We start from the raw sequence: 20,000 nt of genomic DNA, 5'->3' as shown, positions 1-20,000 counted from the left end.
ATTATATTACTGTAGATGTCAGTATCAGTAGTGTTCAGGATATCTCCAATCTAGAGTCTCCAAAACTGACCAAACTCGCATGCAGGAGCTGTAACCCTGATGTAAACGTCTCCAGTCTGCAGTGTGTCTCGTCCTCTTAAATGCATCAAGGATTTTGTCATACTGCAGTTTCCCTTCAAATCTTCTGACCAATCAGATGCTCTCTATTGTCTGACACGCCCCGCCTCCTTCTGCTTATTGGCGGTTTATCTGATGCTCTTGAGCTCAGCCACTCTCAGCTGGGAGAAAAACACAACACTATTGGCTGATTTTTATAAAAGGGGAGGAGCTACTATATGCCCCACCCTCTCTACATGTGTCAGTTGAGATTACGTCAGACATCCAATAAAAATGCAGATTTCACTGGATCTCTAACTCCAACCAGAATAACCCAGAGAATAACCCAGATTAACAGACTACCAACTGTTTATGTGCATCTGTAGTGTCGTAGTGTGAGTCTGCATGTCATTGGAGTGTGTGTACGTGTGCGTGTGTGTGTGTGTGTGTGTGCGTGCATGTTATAATTTCACTCTCTCTCTTTTCAGATGGAGACGCTGGAGCAGCTGGTGGAGTGAGGAGCTGCTGAGCTTCACACACACACACACACACACACACACACACACACACACACACACACACACACTTTCTCTTTCTCTGTGTGTGTTTCTGACTGACAAAGCACAGGATCATCATCATCATGATCTTCATCTTTACACTGTGACACTTTACTAAAACACACACACACACACACACACACACACACGAGTGTCTGAATGATTCCTCAAGGGGCCTTAGATCAGCTGCTGTTGTGTCGGTCTCTCCTTTTTATGATCGTTTTATAGCGTAATGTTTGGGTTATATTCTCTAAGCTGACATCAGTGATTGATCCGGCTTCATCTGTGCTGCCTTCTCATGTAATAAAGACCGATCTGAACACAGCCCGGGCTGCTGAGTGTGTTTGTGTGAGCGGATCTCTTCATTGTTCAGGATCTGCAGTTCAGGCTGAAGTTGAACGATGATCCATTTTTCCGAGTGTTGAACATTATTGTTGGATGATTTACAGGAGAGCAGCTCCTCTTCCTTCTATTAATCTTTAATTTGCTGTCTGATTGTGAAATTGACTAGAACTGTCCGTCTCTGTCTCTCTGTCTCTCTGTAAAACGTTTCACTTGGGTGAACTTACAAACTGGAAAATGTGCTTCTTTGTTTCAACATAAGTTTTAGTTAAATAGATTGTGAAACATCTTAAATAAAGATTAAAGAATTGAGTTGAGTCTCGTTTTCAACGCAGTTGGTCAACTTGAGTTTGCAAGTTTAACCAAGTGAAACGTTTTACAGAGAGAGAGAGAGAGACAGTTCTAGTGTATTTCACAGTGTGAGAATAGTGTGTGTGGGCGACGCAGTGGCACAGTAGGTAGTGCTGTCGCCTCACAACCAGAAGGTCGCTGGGTTGCAGGTTCGATCCTCGGCTCAGTTGGTGTTTCTGTGTGGAGTTTGCATGTTCTCCCCGTGTTGGCGTGGGTTTCCTCCGGGTTTCCTCCGGTTTCCCCCACAATCCAAACACATGTGGTACAGGTGAATTGGGTAGGCTAAATTGTCCATAGTGTATGAGTGTGTGTGTGTGTGGAGGTTTCCCAGAGATGGGTTGCAGCTGCAAGGGCATCCGCTACGTAAAAATGTGCTGGATAAGTTGGCGGTTCATTCCCCGGATTAATAAAGGGACAAAGCAGACAAGAAAATGAAATGAATGAAAATTGTGTGTGTGTGTGTGTGTGTGTGTGTGTGTGTGTGTGTGTGTGTGATTACATAAGAAAAGTAAACACAAAAATGTAATAAAATAAATGTGTAATCTCTTAAAATGAAAGCTTTCCTTGTAGAATTCTATATGATTTTAATTCATCAGCATTTACAGAGGAGCGTCAGACGTGTGCTGTTGGATGTTCTGTGTGAAATGATTGATGAAGTGCCGTCGCTGTGGTCAAACTGTAGTCAAATCGGACCCTGAAGCTCAAAGCTGAAGATACACAGGAGGATTTGCAGGAAATTCATCAAATGAGTTATAGAAGGAGTCGATCAGTGTACAGGAACAGAAATACACTCATCAAATCTACAATAAAGCTGTGTATTCTCCTCTGCGTGAATAATTTAACACAATAACAATAAAAAGATTATTAAAAAAAATAATAATTCAACATCATCTCTCTGTTAAAGCTGCAAACAGCATTCATTCATGTACTTTTCGGCTGAGTCCCTTTATAAATGTGGGGTCACCACAGTGGGATGAACCGCCAACTAATCCAGCATATGTTTTAGCGGATGCCTTTCCAGCCGCAACCCAGTACTGGGAAACACCCATACACACTCATACTACAGTCAGTTTAGTTGATCAGTTCCCCTATAGCGCATGTGTTTGGATGGGGGAAACCCACACTCTCAGAGAAAAATGAACACGGCAATACAAATAATGTTCCCTGAGGAATAGTTTTGTACCTTATATGGTACAGAAAAGAGCTCCTATGATGCTGTTCTGTGCCTTTTATACAACTGAAATGAAGGTACAAAAGTGTCAAACAACTCTGTCTTTATTACAATACATATGAAAATAGATATGACTGGAACGGCAAAGTGATTTATGAATAATTTTCATAATAAAACAAGAATCATCATTTAAAAGTATATGATTACTGAAACTTATAAACATTAATTATTCAATTCTATAATAAAAACAACTGGTAAAACAAACTATATGTATTGTAAACTAAACACTTAAGGCACTTTAAATAAATGTTTAGGAAGCATTTTTGACACTGTTAAGGTATAAAGTGGTGCTGTCATAGATCAGATGTGTTCCTGTGATGAAGGTACAGTATTGCATCTGCAGGTTTTAAAAACCAAGGGTGCATCATTTCAGTGTTCCCTGGTACAGATCATGTCCTTAAAGGTACAAACTGCAGCGGTACACGTGTGCTTCTTTGTCTTAAGGTACAATTCTGTTCCAGTGACAAGGGTTTGTACCTTCTTGGGGACAAGAGTGCACGCCAACATGAAGAGAACATGCAAACTCCACACAGAAACACCAACTGACCCAGCCAGGACTCGAACCAGTGACCTTCTTGCTGTGAGGCAAAAGCACTACCCACTGCGCCACCGTGCCGCCCATTATAGATTTTCCTATAATGTAAAATATCATTATTGAGGTATTAAGGTCAATATTTAATGAAGATGTTTATAAGTTTTCCACCCTAAATACATCAGATCCCAGTGTCTGATTAATCATATGCATTTGTAAGAAATTAATTTGAACTTTAAAGGTGATTATTCACAGATTATTCAAATAAACCAAACATCAATGGAGAGCTGATTTATTCCTCTTACAGACTGAATGAAAAACACAGCACCCTTATTTATGACCACAGACATATTTCTGTTTTTGCTCATAAAGTTTTGTTTATGATGTAAATGTTCATCTATTGACACACACACACACACACACACACACGCACGCACACACACACACACACACACACACACACACACACACACACTTCACTGTTTACATCTGAAAGCAAACATTTCTGCAAAAACTTAAGATTTTATAGCATTTTGACACATCTTATTGTAATATTTATGCTGTTAGAAATATTTCAGCATGTATATATTTTTATGAACATAACTAAACATAACAGAAACTGCATTATATTTCATTTGATCTAATTATAACATTATAATGTGATAATAATTAAATGTTATGTAATTAATTAAATATTTTTAATGGAATTTTATTAACTGGTCTCTCTTGAACTGATTAGATTATTCTCCTCACACACACGTTTACTCGTTTAGACTCTTTATATAAAGCGATTTACAAGTGTGGATTAAAGAAGCTTCTCAAATCATCAGACAGCAGCTGGAGAAACTAAACACAAGGTAAAATTTATCAGTTATGGGCGGCACGGTGGTGCAGTGGTCAGCACTGTGGCCTCACAGCAAGAAGGTCTCTGGTTTGAGTCTCGGCTGGGTCAGTTGGTGTTTCTGTGTGGAGTTTGCATGTTCTCCCCGTGGTGGTGTGGGTTTCCTCCGGGTGCTCCGGTTTCCCCCACAGTCCAAACACATGCGCTATAGGGGAACTGATCAACTAAACTGGCTGTAGTGTATGAGTGTGTGTGTGAATGAGTGTGCATGGGTGTTTTCCAGTGATGGGTTGCAGCTGGAAGGGCATCTGCTGTATAAAAAAATAGTTGGCGGTTCATTCTGCTGTGGTGACCCCTGATAAATAAAGGGACTAAGCTGTAAAGAAAATGAATGAATGATTGATGAATATCTGCGCTGTATGAGGACATGTGCTGCTGTTCTCTGCGGTGTATATTTATATATAATCTTACAACAGATTATTGAAATGTAATTGTCATCGTCACTGCTGTGAAGTTTAAACTTTTTTTCATTGTTTTAACAGAAAGAAGTGTGTGTAGTAAGATGTTTTACAGTGTGTGTGTTAACTGCAGTTTGTGTGTGTGTGAGCTGCTCTTTTTTATTTATTTAATTTAATTTATTTAAATTCCTCCGCTGTGGCTCCGCCCCGCAGTGATGCTCCGCCCCCCGGTGACTCAGCGGAGGGTCGGGCTCAGAGCCGCTCCGTCACGCCGCGTCAGTCCAGAGTCGCACAATTATGAAAGATCCACCTTCCGCTGGAGCTGCAGCGGACACACACGACTCCCAGCGCCGCCACCGCCACCGGGCTCCCCATCCGCGGCTTCCCGAGCAGCACGGCGCCGGTAGATGGCTACACGCCCCGGAGCAGCGCCTCCACAGTCTGAACGGTGAAGAGAATGGTAGGAGCCACTGAGTGTGTGCCGTTTCTTGGCTCTGCGTGTGTGTGTGTGTGTTGGTCTCTGACAGCTCGAGTCTCCGCGGCCCTCCGACAACCAGGCTGCAAGAGCCGCAGACCGGCGAGAGTCACCAGAAGAGCAGCTCCGTTAGCTTAGCGGTTCTCTATCTGATTCTGAACACAGCCGGAAAACCGCTCACCGGCGGCGGCTGAAACTCTAGCGAGGAGCCGCTGAAGCGGAGAGTCCTGCGGCGGTTACTGATAACGCGCGGTGTGTGTGTGTGTGTGTGTGTATTCATGAGCGCAGTGAGAGTGTGTTTCTGTTCATTAGTGCTGTGAAAGTGTGTGTAAGCTCAGTAAAGCAGTCGGAATGTGTTGATGCTCATTAATGCGCTGTTAATGTAACTTGACGCTGCTCTGTCAGTACTGCGGGGGCGCGCGTGGAAAGTCACGTGTCAAGCGCGCGCACGTTTAATCGAGTCAAACCGCGCGATGCGATTAATCGGAGTATTATTGTGAAGTAAAACGGTGAAATTCAGTGATATCGAGTGTGGGAGCTGCTCATGTGACTTAAATGGCTCGCGATGTTATCAGGTCTTTTCCACACAAATGTTTTGGTCTTGAGATGTGCTCGTTTTTCCATTGTGGCGGTGCTGAATTGTTTATTTATACATGTATATGTGTTGTGCCGGTAGCGCATTGGCTGTAAATGTTTGTTTACAGTAGTAAAGTGTCAATATTCCAGTTTTTTTGTTGTGTAAATGACATGTACTGGGTTTGACTGTTGTGACCCGTCCGCTGGTCATTCTGCTGGACTGGTTTTACCTGCTGTTGAGCTGTTGTTGGGCCTGGTCTGAACTCGTCGAGGTGACCCTAATGACCTGAGGGGTTTGAGGCAGACGTTTGTAGAAATGTTTCTCGAAGCGAGTGAAGACTTGAAGATGTGTTTCGTTTTCAGCTAAGAACTCATAACTTAATGTCATTTACAAGACCACAGCATCAGGGGCTTTAAATCATTAAAGGGTCAGTTCACCCAGAAATGAACATTTCCTTTCCATACACTCACTCTGAAGTGGTCAGCTTATATGAGTTTCTCTCCTCTGTTGAACACAGTTGATGATTATGAAGCATGCACATCCATAGCAGGCCATTTAATAGTAATAGTGACCATTTACACTTGTGTGAACTCATTAAGCATCCGTTTTTGGAAGCAATATTATTCTTTACAACAAGTTTATACAGTTTTATAGATTTAAGCCAATAGGGAAACTTCAAAACTGTGAATGAAAACTGCCTTTCGCAAACATTCCCTCAGATTTAGTGCATTATTGGTGGCTGTAAGTGTAAATTTGAATGAGTCAGTATGTTGGTGTTGATTAATTGAGGTGTAGAGTTGAGTTGTCCAGCTGATGGTGCTGTCTTTATTGTCATTCTGAAAGCTTTTTTCCTCTGCTGTTACACAGTTTAAATACCAACAGCAACACTTTTAAAGCTGTAATAAATTGCAAAGATGTGAGGTCAAGGATGAAATTTAAGAACCGCAGAAACTACAAACTCGAGCCTTGAATGAGGACGGGTGAGAGCTGAGTGACCTCAACTACTAACTCCTGAGAAAATAACAAACACAAAAGAGTCTTCTGGGTCAGCGCACGCACCTATAGGTTGTGTGTAATCTGATTTAACTACACGACCTCTCGACATCCTGCAGCAAACAGAGAAGGAAAACAAAAGTCTACACAAACAGCAGGTTTCCAGTGCCGGCGGTGGATGAGGAGCTGCCTCAGGTGTTCACTCAAGGAGACTTTCTGAGAAATGTGTCTGTGTTTCTCTTCACAATATCAGGAGTTATGTGATTTTTCAGAAGTCATGATCTTTTGTGTTTTGTTGAAGAAAGAAACTCATACAGGGTGGAAGTGGCCAAGTCGAGTAAACGAAGGGTTCATTTTATTCACATATTTGACTGTTTACTTTGGGTATTCTTCAAATGTGTTGATGAACGCTGATGATTTCAGAGAGCACATCATCTATCAGGCATCCGCAGGTGAAAGATCAATACAGCGAGTGGTGAAACCTGTTTAATTACAGCTGCTAATATGTAAATGAGAGAAACCTGTGGCAGTGATGTATTCACTTCTGTGCTGTTACATTTACCGTGTTTATATTTCACCAGATAGTTATGATGAATTTGATGGTGATGGTTAAAATTATGATGCAATATTGGTGATGAGGGTGAGTGTAGTGATTTTGATGGTTATGATGGTGATGATGATTGTGATGGTTATGTTGGTGATGGATGTGGTTATTATGATTATGATGGTGATTGTGATGGAATGTGATGATTTTGATGGTGATGATTGTGATGGTGATGATGATTGTGATGGTTTTGATTATTATGTAATATTGGTGATGAGTGTGAGTGTGGTGATTTTGATTGTCATGATTATGATGGTGATGATGATTGTGGTGTAATATTGGTGATGAATGTGAGTGTGGTGATTTTGATGGTGATGATTGTTATGTAATGTTGGTGATGATTTTGATGGTTATTTTATGTTGGTGATGATAATGATTGTGAGGGTTGTGATTATGATGTAATATTGGTGATGAGTGTGAGTGTGGTGATTTTGATGGTAATGATTATGATTGTGATGATGATTGTGATGTAATGTTGGTGATGAATGTGATGATTTTATGGTTATGATTATGATGGTGATGATGATTGTGATGGTTTTGTTTATGATGTATTATTTAATGATAAATGTGATGATTTTGATGGTTATGATTATGATGGTGATGATGATTGTGATGTAATATTGGTGGTGAGTGTGGTGATTTTGATGGTTATGATTATGATGGTGATGATGATTGTGATGTAATATTGGTGGTGAGTGTGGTGATTTTGATGGTAATGATTATGATGGTGATGATGATTGTGATGTAATGTTGGTGATGAATGTGATGATTTTGATGGTGATGATTATGTTGGTGATGATGATTATGATGTAATGTTGGTGATGAATGCTAGTGTGATTATTTTGATGGTTATGTTTATGATGTGATGACGATTGTGATTATTTTGATGGTGATGAAAATAGTGATGGTTGTGATGCTTATGATAGTGATGTTAATTATACTAGTGATCAACATGGTAATGAGGATTATGATAGTGATGGTAGTTATACTGGTGATGATTATGATGATGGTGATGATGAAGATTGTGGTGGTGATAATTAAGACTTTATGATGGTCATAATTATGATCATGATAATTATGGTGTGATGATGATAAGTGTGATGATAGTGTTGTGGGTGATTGTGATGTGATGGTGGTGATTATGATAGAGATGATGTGATGGTTATAATGTGATGATGATGGTGGTAATATTGATGGTGTGATTATGATGTGGTGATTGTGATGGTGATGTTTATGGTGGCTGTTTAAGGGTGGTGATAATTATGATGATAACTCTGGTTATGATTATGATGGTGATGTAATGATACTGGTGATGCTGATGATTATGATGTGGTAGTGATAGTGATGATTTTGGTGTGGTGATTATTGTTATGATTCTGATGGTGATGATGATGATGATAATTACGATAATTATGGTTGTCGTTATGATGGTAATTATACTGGTGATGCTGATGATTATGATAGTGATTGTGTTGATTATGATGTGATGATGGTGGTGATAATGATAGTGATGATTATGATGTGCTGATGATGATTGTTATGATTCTGATGGTAATGATGATGGTGATAATTAAGATGATGATGATAATTCTGGTTGTGATTATGATGGTAATGATACTGGTGATGCTAATGATTATGATAGTGATGGTGATGATTATGATGTGATGATGATGGTGGTGATAATGATAAGTATGGTGAAAAATTTGGTGTGATGATGATTGTGATGGTAATGATGATGGTGATGTTTATGGTGATGATAATTATGATGATGATGATGATGATGATGGTAATAATTCTGGTGATGATGATGATGGTAATCTGCCTATATGAACATGAGTATAATGCTTGTCCATCAGTGATGCTCCATCTTTCTGAACTGAGCTGTAGTGTTGTGTGTTGAGTTTAATGTATGAGACGTAAAGCCGATGAACCTTCAGACTATATGTTCAAAGCTTCTGATGCTTGTAGATCAGCAGGTTAATATCAGAACTGCAACCAGCGCTGAATCTGATGCACCTGTGCCTTAATAATTCACTTTTCTGGAGGATTTCTGCTCTGAAACAGATAGTGAGAGAAGACTGAGTTATTTCTTCATAGGAAACTTAAGAGAGTCACATGCTGGAGATTACTGTAATACCAGCCCTGAACAAAGAGAGAGAGAGAGACAGAGAGGGAGAGAGAGAGAGAGTCTAATCCACTCTTACTGTGAGCGGCTGAACTCTGTGTTAAATATGAGATTCAGCAGTTTGACTCAAACACTGTATTTATGATCTGATAGAGATCGCAGAAGTGTGTGTGGAGAAATCTTCCTTCAGGCCCATTCAGTGACGCACTCGATTGAGAAAATAATCTTTCTTGAAGTTAATTCTTCAGTGTTTTTGTATTTGTTTGTAGTTATTATAATTATCATGATACATTAAAACATTATTTACATAGTGCACTGTGTGTGAGTGTGTGTGTGCGCACTTTGTTTGTAAAAGCCGGTGCTTTGGCTACTTCAGTTGCTGCTTTTTTAAGTGATATCAGTCTCTCTCTCTCTAACACACACACACACACACACACACACACACACACACACACACACACACACACACACACACACACAGGTGAAGGATGATCAAACGTTTGACCCACTTTCATAAAGTAATTAATCAGTATTTGAAAGCAGATTTTCTTCCATATGAGAGCCAGTGTACTGTATTAACTCCATTTAGGCAGTCATAAAACAATAAAAAATACATTCAAAATTATTCAATATTACTGTTATTATTTTTAAATATTATTATTATTATTATTATTATTATTATTGTTATAAAGGGACTAAGACGAAAATAAAATAAATGTATTATTTTTATTATTATTATTATTATTATTGTTGTTAATTAATATTATTAAAATAGATATTTTTTATCATGCATGTATGGTATAGTGTAATTTATATCTGTCCTGTGGAATTTTTTCATAGTTTCTCTATTTTACAGTCACATCCTTCAGAAAATATGCTAATATTATTATTTGATGATTGATACATATTTATGATGGTTATCATCCGTGTTGAAACATTTTTCAGCAGCTCTAACTTTTTCATGTATTTTAATCTCCAGATTTTCAAATGAACGAAGCAGAATTCACGTGTGCAGTAATACTTTTTCATGATTTATATAAGCGCAATATTAAGTTCTATTGACAGAAACATGAAGAACAGCATTGGAAGAAAGTCACAATATTAAAAATACAGTGTTATATGTAGCATTTCACTTAACAATTCATATTTGTTATTAATATTTTTATTTATTTTATTTTATTATTATTATTATTTTAAGTTAAAATTATTTATTTTTGTATGTTGGAAACTTTATTTATATATTTATTTTTTTCCTTTCCTCAGCTGTTTTTGTTTTAAGGTGATTTACGTGATTCAGAGGCGTTGACCCCTGCGGTGACCTCTGACCTCTGGGTCACTATGTGTGTGGTTATTGTGTGGCTTTGTGCTACTTGTGATTGTGTGTGTGTGTGTGTTGCACTGAAGATGAAGGTGGAGTAAATCTGTGCAGGTGTGTGTGTGTGTGTGTTTAATGTTCAGCATAAATGACTTCACCCTCATCATATGGACAAAATGAAAGGCCCATTGTTTCATATTTTAGTTTATCATCATGGAGTCACAAAATACAGTATTTATTGTATTATTAATTGCAATCATCATTTATATGATAATAATATTATACTGCATTATGGGGATGCAGACAGAAACATGAGTAGCAGCATCACGAGAAAGCTGCAGTATTAAATGTGCAATGTTTACACTTTGCATGTTATTTAGTGATGTTTTTTATTTTTATGTTCTAATTATTCGTTTTTAAAATGCTTTTTTTATTTCATTAATATTTATTTTATTCATTCATTCAGCTTAGTCTCTTTATTAATCAGGGGCCACCACAGCGGAATGAACCGCCAACTATTCCAGCATATGTTTCACTCAGTCGATGCCTTTCCAGCTGCAACCCAGTACTGGGTAACACCCATACACACTCATTCACACACACACACACACACACACACACACACACACACACACACACACACTTATACACGACGGCCAGTGTAGTTGATCAGTTCCCCTATAGCGCATGTGTTTGGACTGTGGGGGAAACCGGAGCACCCGGAGGAAACCCACACCAACACGGGGAGAACATGCAAACTCCACATGTGGTCAGTGTAAATAAACTATTGACTGACTGACATTACTGAAGGGGTTCTATATTGTGAGTTAATTGTATTGTGATATGAGATTTCTGTCAAATCACCCAGCACTAGTGTGTGTTATCTGTGACCGCTTCATAAAGTCAGCGCTGTTATCTGTGTGTGTGTGTGTGTGTGTGTGTGTGTGTGTTTATGGCGGTTTGAGAGCTGTATTCTACATGTGTTTTATCAGCAGAGCTCATATCTGTGCTCTGTGTGTCATTTCTCCTCAATAATGTCATTGTGAAGCCGTTATCATCAGCAGAAGGTGTAAAGTTTGCAGTGTGTGTGGTGTCAGCTTTACAGATACACACATCTCCATCTGCATGTTTAGAGCTTCATAGGGAATCATTGCATGATGAAAATGAGCATTTCTGCAGCTCCATCACTAGGTCATGAGCTCCATTTACAAAGTGTATCATCAGTGTGTGTTGATGCTTCTGTCAGTCTCTGTCGCTCCTGTCTCTGTTCATCTAGAACTGCACATCTATAATCCTCTTAGTCTATGCTGACATCATCTTTAGCAGCTCAAACACTCTAATGGCTAATGGACAGACGGCTGCTTCTCACTCAGGCCTGCTGGATATGCTAATGAGATGGGCACTAGTGGGCGGGGATTGATGACACGTACTAAGGGAGAATGTCAATCAAAGAGTTTCAGTCATCAAGTCTGATTATAATAAACACAATTCACTCATGTTGAGCATTAGAGGCTGCTGGAGATACTCACACACTGCTCACACACACACACTACTGGAGTTAAACGTCTTATTAAAGTCATCTCTGCATAATAGGTGTCCTTTAAGTGGAGTTTTTGTAAAGTTAATTGTAGTTAAAGTCAGCTTTATTTGTTATTGGCATGACGGTCAAATATAACAGTGTTTTCAAAGCAATAACAATATATAGTCTCCCCCCCTCTCTCTCTCTCTCTCTCTCTTTTTCTCTCTTTCTCTTTCCCGGCTTTTCTAATATTGTGGTTGTCGGTCAGCATCATTAATCACTGCTGGAGTCTCTGTGCTCAGTTCAGTGTTAGCCAGTGTCTCTCTCTCTCTCTCTCTCTCTCTCTCTGTCATGTTTCTGTATTCTCTGCTGCGTCAGAAGGATGAAGATGAGGAGTTTCAGGTAGACTGTTTTCTGTGTTTCTGTGTTTAATTCTCTGTTTTGGGCTCTGGAGCGCTGCTGTGAATGGAAAGGAACTCTGGGAAATTTAATTAAAAGTCCCTGGTGTTAAATCCGTCTGACGGCGAGCAGCCTGTAGCCTCAGAGAGACTGCTTAAAGTCACAGCGAAGTTTGCTTATGTGCTGTTAATGCGATTCTGCTATATTTCACATCAGTTTTCTGCCTCATGTAAGATGGTTTAACTGCATGCTTTCTTTAGTTGATAATCACAGATGTTTTCATTCCTTCTGAAACTTTCTGTGTGTCATTACTGCAACCAGCGTTTATTAAGTGTTTATTTAGGAAATTAATTACTTTCTATTTCAGTGCATGTGCAGACTCTACATCAGAATCATGTTAAAAATGCACTCACTGGCCACTTTATTAGGTACACTGTCCAACTGCTGGTTCACGCAAAAATCTAATCAGCCAATCACAGGGCAGCAGCTCACTGCATTTCAGCATGTGGACATAATCAAGACAATCTGCTGCAGGTCAGAGGAGCATCAGAATGAGGAAGAAAGGGATTTAAGAGACTTTGATCGTGGCATGGTTGTTGCTGCCAGACGGGCTGCTCTGAGTATTTCAGAAACTGCTGATCTACTGGGATTTTCACGCACAACCATCTCTAGGGTTTACAGAGAATGCTCCGACAAAGAGGAAATATCCAGTGAGCGGCAGTTCTGTGGGCGCAAATGCCTTGTTGATGAGGCCAGAGGTCAGAGGAGAATGGCCAGACTGGTTCCAGCTGATAGAAAGGCAGCAGTAACTCAAATAAGCACTCGTTACAACCGAACTCTGCAGAAGAGCATCTCTGAACACACAACACGTCCAACCTTGAGGCGGATGGGCTACAGCAGCAGAAGAGCACACCGGGTGCCGCTCCTGTCAGCTAAGAACAGGAAACTGAGGCTACAATTCACACAGACTCACCAAAACTGGACAATAGAAGATTGGAGAAACGTTGCTGCTCTGATGAGTCTCCATTTCTGCTGACACATTCAGATGCTCGACTCAGACAACATGAAAGCATGGATCATCCTGCCTTGTATCAGCGGTTCAGGCTGGTGGTGGTGGTGTAATGGTGTGGGGGAGATTTTCTTTGGGTCCATTAGTACCAATTGAGCATCAACGCCACAGCCTACCTGAGTATTGCTGCTGACCATGTCCATCCCTTTATGAGCACAGTGTCTCCATCTTCTGATGGCTACTTCCAGCAGGATAACGCAGCATGTCATAAAGCTCAATCATCTCAGACTGGTGTCTTGAACATGACGATGAGTTCACTGTACTCAAATGGCCTCCACAGTCACCAGAGCTCAATCCAATAGAGCAGCTTTGGGATGTGGTGGAACGGGAGATTGGCATCATGGATGTGCAGCCGACAAATCTGCAGCAACTGTGTGATGCTATCATGACAATATGGAGCAAAACCTCTGAGGAATATTTCCAGCAGCTTGATGAATCTCTGACACCAAGGATTAAGACAGTTCTGAAGGTGTAAGGGGTCCGACCCGGTACTAGTGAGGTGTACCTAATAAAGTGGCCGCTGAGTGTATAGATAAGTATATGTAAAACAGATGGTTGTCAGTTGTGTAAGGCATTTTGGTAATGAGAACAATTATCACAATCAATAAACAAAAATGTGAATATTTGGACTAGAAGAGAAGAGGAAGAGGAGCATCTCTGCAGTGTTTTATTTTAAATGCAGGTTTAAGTTAACCCTGAATATGATGAACGTGTGTGAGCTCGGTCTCCTCTTCAATAAATGTTGAGATGTTGCTCTCTCTCCTTCACAGGGCGTTTCTGGAAATCAGGTGTGTGTGTGTGTGTGTGTGTGTGTGTGTATGTGTATGTGTATGTGTGTGTGTGTGTGTGTGTGTGTGTGTGTGTGTGTGTGTGTGTCTGTGTGTGTCTGTGTGTGTCTGTGTGTGTCTGTGTGTGTCTGTGTGTGTGTGTGTGTGTGTGTGTGTTTCTGCAGTTATTATTGTAAAGCTGATGATGATCGTGCTGGAGTTCCTCTCTGTCTGCTGCTTTTACACACTGGTATAGCTATATTTATGTAGACCTGCTGGAGTCTGGAGAACTCAAACATCAGCCAGAGATTCACTAAACATTCTCTACACCTTCATTTCCTTAAATACCTGAAGGAAAAAGGTTTTGTGTTTTCTAAAAATCTTGTTAATGCTTTTCCAGTTCAACTTAGATATTTCACCCCCCAGTGCTTTTAACGCTTTAAGAGTTTCTTTATTCTGTTAAACACAAAAGAAGATCATTTGAAGAATGCTGGAAATCATTGACTTCCATAGCATTTATCTTTTTTACTGTGGAAGTCAATGTTTACCAACATTCTTCAAAATATCTTCTTTTTTGTATTGAACAGATTAAAGAAGTTAATCTACAGGTTTAAAACCGCTTGAGTGACTGTAATTATGATTTTAACAATTAGTTTTATTGAATATTTATAGAGTGGAGACTCTGTAGTTAGGGGTTGGCATGGTGGCTCAGTGGTTAGCGCAATCGCCTCACAGCAACAAGGCTGCTGGTTTGAGTCTCGGCTGGGTCAGTTGGTGTTTCTGTGTGGAGTTTGCATGTTCTCCCCGTGTTGGTGTGGGTTTCCTCCGGGTGCTCCGGTTTCCCCCACAGTCCAAACACATGCGCTATAGGGGGATTGATCTAAATTGGCCATAGTGTGTGTGTGTGTGTGTGTGAATGAGTGTGTATGGGTGTTTCCCAGTACTGGGTTGCGGCCAGAAAGTGAAACATATGCTGGAATAGTTGGTGGTTCATTCCGCTGTGGTGACCCCTGATAAATAAAGAGACTAAGCTGAAACAGAATGAATGTCTATGCAGTGTTGTTTCACTCTGGATTATGTAATTACGGGTCCTCAATACTGTTAGACTCCTCATAAGACACTGTTTGTTTAGTTTTGATCTGTTTCTGTACGTTGTTGATCTGCTCTTATAGATGGTTTATTATATTTTATGCCCATGTGATCATCCAAATCAACATAAATTGATCAATTCTGTACAAATACAGATATTCGAGTCATCTGCTGAAACTGTATTCATGGCGTGATGATCTACATCGCAGAATAGCCATCATAGCCATGGGGAGTGACAGAACACAAACACTTCCTTACTGTAGATTTTTCAGTACTTTCCTCCACTACTTATTTTTTGCCAAATTTTTACTCCTTCCATTTTTACCCAATTATGAGTACTTTCTACTCTCTACATTTCTAAATCGGGCTCATGACTTTCGTTTTCATGTGTTTGGTTGCGTGATCTAGATTAATTCTTGTCATTGCACAATTTGAGCACCTTTTTACATGCAGTCAATCTATTTTCGTCATTGTGCACCGCAGTGCACGACTTTTTCAACCAAGGCTATATCCTGCACAGTATCTGAAGATTACTATGAGAAAGGCTAGGATGACTACACAGATGAGACGGAGGGAGTCGGGAATATAACATGACTGATCCGCCCTGTTTACACGGTAATAAGACACCTTTGCTTGATCAGATCACAGATAAACAAGAGAGACACGTTCCAGTTCATAAATATGCTGTTTCAATGCTTGAGGTTTAGACTAGAGCATTTTGTCCACTTGCGGTCAAACTGCACGGGATATCTCTGGTCTTTCAGTCTAACACCGCAAAATAAAGTGTGTTTTTGTGAAGATTTGTAGATTTAGTACATTTATAAAAACTTTCTGCATTGAGATATATTTCCTTTATTTTCAGTGTGTTCATATTTCCTAATACAGAACTGATGCTGTTGAACAGTTTTTTATTAATTTATTGACTCTATGATTTTACATACAGGCATATTAATCTTCAATTAATTGTTTTAGCAAATGTTTTACAAGATCAAGAGTAACTTTACTGGGCAATTCATGAATGAAAATATAATGCAAAACATCCTGTATTTATCACGTGAATAAAAGATCATGCACATGTTTTGTAGGTTATAGTTAGGCCCACACGGAATCTGCGCACGCAGAATTACGCAGATTTTTAGCCGATTATTAATTCTGTTTATTTACTTGAGTAAATGTATAACTCTAATTTTATTCAGTTTTTATTCAGTAATTTATTACTTTTTTATTTCATATATTAAGGTTTTAGTTATGATACTCTACTTGATACTCCCAAAATAATTCAGCAGAAATCCGCAGATTTTTACCAAAATTCTCAGCAGAAATAGAAAAAAACGTGCGCAGATTCTGTCTGGCCCTAGTTATAGTCATGCCTATGTATGTAGTTTTTAGCATAGAATAAATGTATTAACAGAATAAATGTTTATCCAGTAAATAAAATCTCCACAATACCCTGGGGAAAACACTGAATTAATGGGTTATTTATGAGAGCTGCTAATGCAGAAAAACAGTTTTCACTCAAATATGTATTTATTTTAGCAAAAGAAAATATATATTCAATAAAATATTCAAATATAAAATCAAAAAATCATTATATTTTAGACAGAATTGTGTGTAAAATGTAAGACATTATTTATAAAGATATACAGCCCACAGAATAATCTTTAGAGTGTGTGAACATGAACGGCAGCTGTTGTCTTTTTATTAAACTGTGAGTTTACGTCAGGATGATGATACATGGGGGAAACTGGATATTCACCCACCTAGTGAAACTACAGCATGCAGCAGTAATGGGGACTTTACACTGAAGGACATGTTGGAGGCGTGAGCTTCAGCAGAGGGGTTTACACACGAGCATCTGCACCTCTGCTGGAGTAAAGCGTGTGTGTACTCTCGCCATCTCTGATATCCACATATCCCCAAGTTTCATTATCCAGCGTCATGCAGCTCTGTCATCACGTGTTTGGTATTCTCTGTATTTTCATATAAAGGAAGCCTGTAAGCGCAGTAGAGGAGTCAGTGTCGGTGTGAGGGTGATGAGTTCCTCCAGACCCTTCATCCACACCTACAGAAGCAGAGTGTTCGCATTACTGCAGGAGCCTCTCCATCCTCCACTGCTGCTCATAGACCAGGACCACACCTCAGAGCCCTGCTGGACTTCATCTGTCTTGGGGGTCGTTCACACAGAATGTGTTTTTCCCTACAGTGTGATGATCTTACATTGTTTTAAAATCTAAACGTGTGATTGATTGATGGATGAGTGTGTGTGTGCGACCGCGCAGATGGGCGTCGTGTTTTCAGACACCGTGTGAAGTTAGAGCTCGCTTTCTGTCACAGCAGTGGACCAATCAGAAGAGCTCAGAGGCGGGGTTACATTACGGGTTTCTGTTTGCAGGCACTCAGAGTGTGTGTGTGTGTGTGTGTGTGTGTGTGTGTGTGTGTGAGTGAGTGTGTGTCCATATACCCTCCTGCTTTATGCTGGGATTGTTTTCAGCTTATTCCTGAACACTGCTGCTCACATTTCTAGAAGCATAGACGTGTTCGCTGTGAATGAGACCTTGGATCATCGGTGTCAATTCCAGTTCCTGGAGGGCCGCTGCTCTGCACAGTTTAGTTCTAACGCTGCTCCAACACACTTACCTGGAAGATCCGACAAGCTTGAATGGCTCAATGAGTTTGATCAGGGCTGGAACTACACTGTGCAGAGCTGCGGCCCTCCAGGACCTGAGTCTGACACCGGTGCTTCATCTTACCCTCCAAAGGTACGGCTGCGTCTCAAATCATCTACTACTGCAGTGTGTACTACATTACTGTCACCATATATGAAATAGATATATGATATGAAATAGATTTTTACAAACTTTAATGATTATTAATATTAATAACTGGTTCTGCTTGTGCTGTGTGTTCATTATGCTCGCGTCACAACAGCAGGATTAGAGAAGCAGTAAACCCCTGATACTGCAGGAGAACAGTCACAGCACCCTCCTCAGATTATTCTGCTGGTGATTGGCTGCTGTGGGTCACATGATTGAAGTGTGGCTGCAGGGATTGGCTGAGAGTTTGACTGGTGTTCTGTAAAGCTGAGGCCCCTGAGGGCCCGGAGCCTCCACACTACAGCCTCAAACACTCACATGACACCGATACTGTGTTTGCTCACACACTGCTCTGTGTGTGTGTGTGTGTGTGTGTGTGTGTTTTCATTCAGCTGGAGCTCCAACAGAGACATGTGTGAGTGTTTGTGTGAAAGAGAGAGAAAGTGTGTATGTGTGTGTGATGGAAAGAGTTTGTATTAGTGTGTGTGTGTGTGTGTGTGTGTGTGTTTGTGTGTGAGTGTGTGTGTGAGTGAGAGTGTGAGTATGAGTGAGCTTGAATGATTAAATAAATACGTGTGTGTGTGTGTGTGTGTGTGTGTGTGTGTGTGTGTGTGAGAGTATGAGTGAGCTTGCATGAAAGAATGTGTGCTCACCTTTGTGTGTGTGTGTGCGCAGATGGTCCATGATTCTAGCGTGTAGATAAACATGTAAAAGTGTGTCCAGCGCAGTTTATGCTCATCTTTTCTTATAGAATAAAGAGTGTATCCTGCTCCGTTATCATCCTACAACATTGATCTGCATCTCTGTGTTTCCATCAAGCATTTTTAATCTCCAAAACACACTAAAATAAGTGGATGGAAACACTGCTAATGCTCATTACATCACACACACACACACACACACACACACACACGCTGAGCTGTTGTCTGTGTTGATTGGTTAAGTCTGATGTCGTGCTCCTCATGTCTGTCTCCTGCAGTCCCAGAAGTCCTGGATCGAACACACTTTCACCAGGAGGGAATGTGTCTATATTCTGCCCGTGTCCAAGGATCCGCACAGGTACAGCCACACCTGCCGCTTACTGTACTTTACTGTATTACTGGAGACGCAGAGCATACTTAGCAACCGCTCACAACACCATAGCAACCCACACACAGGTCACCACTGCAGAGGCTTCTCAGCTGTACTGACGGAGAGAACTACAATCCCAGAATGCACTGCACTAATCCAGAACAAGACTGACTTATGGGACATGCAGATATTTGGGGGATGTGTGTGTGTGTGGTGTGTGTGTGTGTGCAGTGGGTCACATGTTCAGCACAATCTCCCTCATGTCTCATCTGTGTGTGTGTGTGTGTGTGTGTGTGTGTGTGTGTGTGTGTGTGTGTTTACAGATGCCTCCCAGGATGCCAGATCTGCCAGCAGCTCGTGCGGTGAGTGTGTATATGCACAAGTGTGTGTATTCGTGTTTGCACAAGTGTATGCATGAGTGTGTGCCTAAAATTGTGTGTGAGTGTGTGAATGTGTGTGGCCTACAGTCCCCACTAGGGAATAGATAATTAATTAATGTTTGTGTGTGTGTTTGTGTGTGTGTGTGTTTGTGTGTTTGCACAAGTTTATGCATGAGTGTGTGTGCATAAGCATGTACCAGAGTGTATGCATGTGCATCTGTGAATGAGTGTGTGCGTGTATGTGTATATATATATGTGTGTATTTGTGTGTGCACGTGTGTGAGTGTGTGCACTTGTTTTTGCTACATTGTAAGGACTTACATCAAGGATAGTAATACCTGAGATTTCTGATTGTGTGTGTGTGTGTGTGTGTGTGCAGGTGCTGCTGTGGGCGTC

At 40.4% G+C, this 20,000-nt stretch overlaps 2 protein-coding genes across 32 annotated transcripts in view; both read left to right on the top strand.

Moving 5' to 3' along the window:
* The window catches only part of sppl2a (signal peptide peptidase like 2A), a 10,105-nt gene extending 9,128 nt beyond the window's left edge, over positions 1-977 (top strand). For all 5 annotated transcript variants that reach the window (XM_087292644.1, XM_087292645.1, XM_087292643.1 and 2 more), the window contains 1 exon segment: positions 585-977. In XM_087292644.1, the coding sequence (XP_087148770.1) occupies positions 585-625 (41 nt within the window). In that variant the 3' untranslated portion in view covers positions 626-977.
* A 3,709-nt stretch (positions 978-4,686) lies between these two features.
* The window catches only part of trpm7 (transient receptor potential cation channel, subfamily M, member 7), a 53,220-nt gene continuing 37,906 nt past the window's right edge, over positions 4,687-20,000 (top strand). For 26 of the 27 annotated variants that reach the window (XR_015514137.1, XR_015514136.1, XR_015514135.1 and 23 more), the window contains exons 1-4: positions 4,687-4,868; positions 19,133-19,212; positions 19,548-19,586; positions 19,984-20,000. The exon at positions 19,984-20,000 is cut by the window's right edge and continues 173 nt beyond it. Coding sequence is in view for 7 of the 27 variants with exons in the window: in XM_087291480.1 (XP_087147606.1) it covers positions 4,866-4,868; positions 19,133-19,212; positions 19,548-19,586; positions 19,984-20,000 (139 nt within the window). In the remaining 20 variants the exon portion in view is untranslated. 27 annotated transcript variants of the gene reach the window in all.

The sequence above is a fragment of the Danio rerio genome, chromosome 18 (assembly GCF_052040795.2).
Source record: "Danio rerio strain M-AB ecotype USA chromosome 18, GRCz13ab, whole genome shotgun sequence".
Classification (NCBI taxonomy): domain Eukaryota; kingdom Metazoa; phylum Chordata; class Actinopteri; order Cypriniformes; family Danionidae; genus Danio; species Danio rerio.
The sequence above is the reverse complement of the archived record's forward strand: the minus strand, read 5'-3'. Positions and strand labels throughout refer to the sequence as shown.